Source organism: Tenebrio molitor, chromosome 4 (genome assembly GCF_963966145.1).
Source record: "Tenebrio molitor chromosome 4, icTenMoli1.1, whole genome shotgun sequence".
Lineage (NCBI taxonomy): Eukaryota > Metazoa > Arthropoda > Insecta > Coleoptera > Tenebrionidae > Tenebrio > Tenebrio molitor.
In genome coordinates this window covers 17,059,986-17,067,270 of record NC_091049.1, presented here as the reverse complement: position 1 = coordinate 17,067,270, position 7,285 = coordinate 17,059,986, and the positions used below count along the sequence as shown (strand labels likewise).

The following is a 7,285-nucleotide window of genomic DNA, read 5'->3' as shown; positions in this document are numbered from 1 at the left end:
CTGGAAGCGGTCATTGCTTCTTTTTTCGCTTGCGATGGGTTCGGTTTATGGCGGCAAATTGGGCGATGGGTCGGATAATCAATAATAAGGAGATTGCGCTTAACACGAGCAGGAACAACCTGTTGGCGACGGTGGCCTATTTAAAGATTCATCTGGAGAATACTCGGGAATACGTTGTGCAGGTAGGGTTGTGGCTTGTCGGCATGCTTGCACGATTATTGGAATGTTGGCTCCGCAGTAATTACAAATCAATAATCGACCCTTTCAGTGAAAACACTGGTACAGATTTAATAATAAATAACACATTCATTAGTTACCAACTTAACGTGATTAAGTCATTAAATAAATCTAGATTGGCGACACTTCAAAATAACAACAATGAAAGTTTCAGGTTATTGGCTTAATTACAATCGCGCTAAATTTAAACTGTGCCAACATGTTAGTTGATAGGTTGTTGGCGGTGGTTATCTAATAATTGTAAGAATTATTTAGCGACTTGCTTGAATCACTCCTCAGTTACTATTGCACTTCCAACAAATTGTTTAATCTAAGTTAACTTTCAAATTAATTAAACATTTTTTTTGTTGGAATGGACCATGAATACTTAGTACAGGTCTGGTACAGGTTTTTCTAAAATAATTATTGTAATCGAAGTAGGCCATGCGCCATGCCCATGTTATTACATTTTTGCCGCTTTCATGTGAACTGTAAGTTTTGTCGCTGTCACTGTCATTTTTTAGCTGAAAAGTACGGTGATGAGATTTTTATTTATTTTTGTTAAATTAACGATTGAATCCAAAAATAGGTATTGAGTTGTTTTGCAATCAATTTTAAAAATATTGAGTTGTTTTGCACCCAATTTAACTCCCGTGTGTGAACTCACTTATTCACATCATTTTGATGTTTATTTATGTGGAGCGGCAACCATAAATTTTGCACTCAATTTTCACGCCTACTTCGACTACAATCATTTAGTATAATCCTGTATGTAAGTACCGGGTGATTTTAAATGTAGGTATGTGACTTTTTTTCATAGATTGGTAATATTATTGTTGGTTATTCTGCTTTTTAATGTGATACCTATGTCTGGCGATGCTGCTGGCGGCGCTTCCATGGCATCCCAGTGAGATATGGCCCTAAAGCGGCTCGCTGGAAGGCTCCGGGTTCGAATCTTTTTGCCGAAGTTTTTTTTTTTATTGCTGAAAGAAAGACAACGCATTACTGTAACCTTCTTTATGTTTTTTTTTGTTTTTTAATTAAATTTTGTAAATTAAATTAGGTTTTAAAAATTTTATTTTTAAAGGCCTGTAGGCGACTCGCCCACCATTTTTTTAAACATGTACAGGTTGTTTAATAAATAAACAAAAATCGCTTAAGTAAATGGCAACTGCTACTTGCGATCAACAATTATTTAGATCAAAGAAGGCGTTGAGATTTTCGACGTGTGTCCGCAATGCTCTGCAATGAATTAAAGTATTTCTGGTTGCATATACAGGTGTCCCAGAACTGGCTCCCCAGAAAAAACAGGGACCCTTAGGGCGAATATATTAACGTGTATTTTGAAGAAAAAAAGTCCTATCTCAAATGATAACCGAGAAAGGACATTCTGAAGTTGACCAATCAGAGTTGATCACCATTAAGGTGGAATAATCGCAATTTTGCGTTGCCTAGGTTTCCTTTTTATCCGTAAACCTCTATAATTCTGTCCATTATACAATGTGGAATAAAATGATTTACATCTAGTTACCTTTGCATTACCCTTGTAAAAATACGAAATGCCGCTCTACAAAAAAAAGAAAGCCTAACCTTAAAATATATATCCAAATTCCAAATGTGATTTATTGCGAAGGGATGATATGAATGCAAAGTTGAGATTGAAATGAAAAAGGAGCTAACAAAAGCAAGCCAGAGCTAGTGTTGAAAGTGGCCACCAACATTTGTTAATTCAATTTAGTAAATTGTAACAATTGTCAATTCGATTGATGACATTTATTGACAGAAGTAATAGTTCGGCACTTTGAAAAAAAAAGTAGAGTGGTACAGGAAAATTTACATGTGCAAAAATTCCGAAGGTAACTAGATGTAAATCATTTAATTCCACACTGTATTTGGTCCACTACATTTATTAGAATAATTGTTTACGTCAGTTTGACATTTGTTATATCGTGTGTTCCACAAAAAACTCACTCGCAGCAAGCCATGACAAAAGTGAAGTATGTCTTAGTACCAGATGTGAAATGGAAATGAACTACTAAAGTAAATTTATAGGTTATCTGTCACAACTCACAATATGATGAAAATTTGTAAGTAACAAATGAACTACTTCCAATGATCCTAAAATCGACATGACCAGTCTATCTATCTCTATAGTCATGGCTTACTGCGAGTGAGTTTTTATTGGAACACACGATACAATTTCGCTGCGATATTTAATTCAAGTGTATCATTTAACATGTAGGTATTCTTCCTCTGAGTACGTAGATATGATTCTAATAGTTTTGCACGATGTGGGAACAATGCACGTGAAGCAGTAAGGTTGTACCGTGAACAATTTCCGCAAAGACAAAATCATCCGGATCATAAAACAATCCTGAAATTAATCGCTCGGAGTCGAGAAACGGGTCAAATGCAGCCAGTTCGAAGAAAAGTTGGGGGTGCTCCAAGAAATGTAAGGACTGTCGAGCACGACGAAGCCGTATTGAATGTCTTTGAGGAAGACGGCATCCAGAGTGTTCGAACAGTTTATCGTGAAATGGGTTTATCCAAAAGTTCGGTGCAGAGAGTTCTAGCTGATAATAGGAGGCATTCGTACCACTATACACGAGTACAACATCTTCTGCCAGAGGATTATCCAATTAGGAGAGAATTTTGTCTATGGTTAATAAACCAAAACGATGCTGATCCACACTTCTTGTCACGGATACTGTTTTCTGATGAGTCGCTATTTTGCCGGGAAGGTTGTTCCAATTATGACAACCTTCATTTCTGGGCAGAGGAAAATCCAAGAGAATTATTCCCAGAGGTTTTCAACATAGGTTTTCTGTTAATTTGTGGACTGGGCTATTGAGCGATCGTTTGGCAAGTATAAGTTAGTGTGGTGGATCCTTCCATTCGTTAAAATTCCGAATCTCCCGCTCTAGATTGGACCGTTTGAATTCCCTGCAAGATATGTTCAGTTCATTGGCACGGAACTACCTGATTTACTTGAAATTGTACCTCTTGCTTAACGCATAAATGACTGGTTCCAACATTTTAACAGAAATGTTCGGAAAATTTTGGATAACCAATATCCACAGCGCTAGATCGGTCGAGGAGCACCGCATCATTGGCCTGCCCGATTTTCAGATCTGAATCCACTAGATTTTTTTCTCTGGGGTCATTTGAAATCTATGATTTATCGGCGGTCCATAAATTCAGAGGCTGATCTGAGAGTTCGAATTCAGGAGGCTTTTGTTTCAGTTACTGAAGAAATGATAACTAACGCTACTACAAGAAGTTTGTTACGTAGAGCACAATTGTGCATACAAATGAATGGTGGTCATTTCGAACATCTGCTTTAACATTATTTATTACCTATTTAAATAAATGGTTCTTTTTAGAATCTCCATTTTTATTGTTTTACTTCGAAGTTATTATCTTTTACAATTGTCAAGTCTTGATAACTCGGTAATTTGAGCTAGCAGAACATTTATTTTACTCAATTTAGAGTCTCTTTTGTTGTCGGCACACGCCTGTTTTCTCTGGGGAGCCAGTTCTGGGACACCTGTACCTGTTTCAATTTAAATTTGGAAATTTTTGCCGAAACTCGGCCAAACAAGCAACAGCACTGTATGTACAGTATCCATTATTAAAAACATCATTACGAAGCAATGATGAACCTTTTATGTTCTAAAGTAAAAGCTTTTTTTGCGTTAAAATTTGATTCATAATGACACTTGTTTGATGTTTATTAACTGAGGTAGCAAAGATACGAAAAATCTGACACTGTCAAAGCCACCCCTTATCTAAGTAACTGTTGATCGCATCGTACTTACGTTCATTGGTAGATAAGATATAAAATAATAAATATTTTTAAATATTTCTCTTCCTAAATTTCATCCTTCAAGAACAGGAGGAATGAAAAGATAACCAATCCTTCAATTTACGTGTAATTGTTGTATCAAGTTAACCCAATATATGGGAAATGCATCAAAACAAAATGCTTTGGCAGCTGCCAGAAGTTATGCTGAGTTACGCTTGATTTCACAAAAATAGCGTACAAGTGCTGAGAGCGATATTTGTAGCATTGTCCTAGTGTAAATGGCCCGGTATAAACTGTTTCTAGGCAACATGAATTTCATACGCTACCTTCGAAAATTTTCAAAGTTCAAAATGTCATGGAAACAAAGCTAACATTAACATTACATGGGGAAATACGGGGTCATTATGAATGATTGTACCATGATAGGTGGCTGTGCGCAATGCTTTAGGTGTACGTTATTTTTTTTGAAATCAAGTGTATATACAGTCGCGGACAGAAAAAAGTAGGGCAATGTTTTTTCACTAATGTAATTCTGCCCACTCTTTCTATGGTTACTAGTAAAATATTTATTTATTTATTATCATAAGCCCAAGCTACTCAACTCAATTTTAGCTAAATTTCTTAATAAGACTTGTCCTATTTTTTTCTGTCCGCGACTGTACATTCCAATAGACTTCAACCTCACAGTAGTGTTTTTGCAAATGTGGATCGAAGACAGAGAAAACGGGCAATTTGGCCCAAAGGGGTGGGTTAGGGGGCGGTTTGTGCATGATGGTGCTGTGAAACTGGATGAACAAATTCTAGATTTGGTTGATTGCGATCCAACAATAAGGATCAGATCAAAGTAGCATGTTGGGAACTACAGGATCACTATAAATCATTATCCCATCGCAGTTGGCGTTGAAAACCCACACAAATTTTGGATGTGCCGCCAGCCTCGCAATGTTAGAGAAACTAGCAGACAGATTTCCACTACCGCCGGTAGCACCACCTATCGGCGATACTAGTGTCACTCATGTTATGAGGCTTGCGGCACATTCAACACTTCACCAACGCCTACTGCGATAGGACAATCATTTATAATGACCCTGTACATAGGTATTGAGAAATACATATTTGGGTTTCAGATAAAAATGAAAAGTCACAATACAACTCCCGTTTACACATTTCAACAATTCAACGACGAACTGAACGAGTTTTACAAGTACCTCAAAGACAACAAATATACGGACAAAGAAATTCGCCACATTTTCACCCCACTAAGACCCGACACCAAAAAAATCAAACTAACAGCAGCTGTCGTCTTCAGTTCAGTCATCCTTGTCATCCTCTTATATTTGTTAACATACAATGAAACATTCTCGTGGAACTTGTCAGCTATTGGACGTATCGCTCTAATCAAGATTCTTCCTTACTGGGACTGGACCCATTTGAAAAACGAGAAGTGTCTCATTGCCAAATACATCTCACCGACAACTCTTTCCGAAATCAGCTTCAACTGCGACCTCTGCGAGAACATCCAACAAATCGATGTGTACAACAGCATCGCAGAAGACATTTTGATGAAACGATACTTAGATGTAGACACGCCTGTAATAATTAAAAAAAGTTGGCAAAAGTCGGACAACTTTATGGAACATATTTCACAAAATCCAGACATCGCAAACTCTGTACCTTGTAATTTAGCTACCAATGTTTACAATGGCGCACCTTCAGTTAAAAAACTTATTGAAAAAACTCATTTGTTCGAAATTTTTTTTCTACATTTTCAAAACTGTGATTACTTTGGAATGAAACAGTTTAGGGGATTCGCTCCAAGACCGTCTTTTTTACCGCCGGAACTGTCTCCAGTGCAATATAACTGGTTATTGTGGAGTAAAAACTACAACACAACCCATTTCAAACCGATCGCATTGGTTGACAAAGTTGCAGTGGTTGGCCAGATTATGGGGGCAAATTTTATCAAGTTATTACCAAGAAATAATTGTGAGACAGAATGTCCTCAAATTAATGTTAAATTGAAGGAAGGAGAATCTCTAATATTCACCAGCTTGTGGAATTTAGAGTATAAACCTTCTGATTCTGACGAAAATATTGCCGTTATTTTGGAATTGCATTAATAACACGATGGAAACATTGGCGATGTTAAGTCAAAAAATTATTTAAATAGCTTCTCTAGCCATAGATAAGATAAATCACGGTTCAGTTGTTGACATTTATGATATGTTTGTATAATTTATTATGAAAGAGATTTTTTTTATTTATTTTGTTAATATTTGTTATACTTACTCCTAGTTTTTAACGATTGCTGTTTATCTTATTGTTAGTATAATTTCCACATACCTAATTAAAAAAATTGAAATAGTATTACATTCTTCGAAATACATACCTACTTGTAGTTATACATACTTACTATATTATATTATATCTCTGTTTGTCAAAATATATAAAAACAAAAACTTGTAATAAAAACGTTAAGCCACTTCTCCTCCTTTATTAATTACAAATTAAATACGAAAGCTAATATTTTTAAAGAGCGCTGTAAAAATTATGGATTAATAATAATGGCAGTTAACAAATGAGAACTAGGTAATTGAATGATAAAAAATAAAGAACAAAATAAAAAAAGTTAATAGATTAGTTATCCAGAATTTGACATACATAGTTGCTGGAAAATTACGAAAAATGGAGAAAACTGGACCTGCTATTTTAAAGTGTTACCTCGTCCCATAAGTATTGCGGAATGGTTGAAAGGCATTGAAGACATGTTTTACTTTGCAAGATTCCTCAGAATAACAACGTTACAGCAGCAGTGAAGAAACTACGTGTTGTTTATGGTACAATATTAAGTATCGAAGACAAGACAACATCTCTAGCACCGAAGAGAGGACTTCATCAAAGGAAGATTATAAGCTGCTAGAGTGCATTTCAACGAGAGGTACACAGGCGTGGCTACCGAGATGCGCCAGATGTAGGGGAAGGGCAACCCAAAATCTTTCACAACACAGAAAATATCAGATTTTCACAACCGAGATTAGAATGGTCTATTAGGGCCAATTATGTCAATAAATCGTCAAACAAAAAAAAATTATAAAAGTTTTATTCTAAACATTCAAAATTATGGCTCCAATGTTATATTTCACTGATAGAGACGAATGTGTCAGAAGCTAGGGTGGCAACCCAGTTGAGATTTCCAAAAAGTTGACAAGACCTTGACAAGACAAGACAAATAGGATTTATTAGAGGTTATGCCCGCTTTACATT

The 7,285-nt window shown here is 36.0% G+C and overlaps 1 protein-coding gene across 1 annotated transcript; it reads left to right on the top strand.

Annotated features, from left to right (window-relative positions):
• The first annotated feature begins 44 nt into the window (after nucleotides 1–44).
• On the top strand, nucleotides 45–6,504 carry LOC138127486 (uncharacterized). The gene is made up of 2 exons (XM_069043533.1): nucleotides 45–182; nucleotides 5,149–6,504. The coding sequence occupies exons 1-2, from the start codon at nucleotides 48–50 to the stop codon at nucleotides 6,139–6,141; spliced, it is 1,128 nt and encodes a 375-aa protein (XP_068899634.1). The 5' UTR covers nucleotides 45–47; the 3' UTR covers nucleotides 6,142–6,504.
• The last annotated feature ends 781 nt before the right edge of the window (nucleotides 6,505–7,285 follow it).

Bases quoted from the DNA above. Each gene is read 5' to 3' on its own strand.
- LOC138127486 (XM_069043533.1), top strand. From the start codon at position 48: ATGGCGGCAAATTGGGCGATGGGTCGGATAATCAATAATAAGGAGATT. The intron at 183-5,148 runs GTAGGGTTGTGG...TTTGGGTTTCAG, and splicing joins CTCGGGAATACGTTGTGCAG to ATAAAAATGAAAAGTCACAA.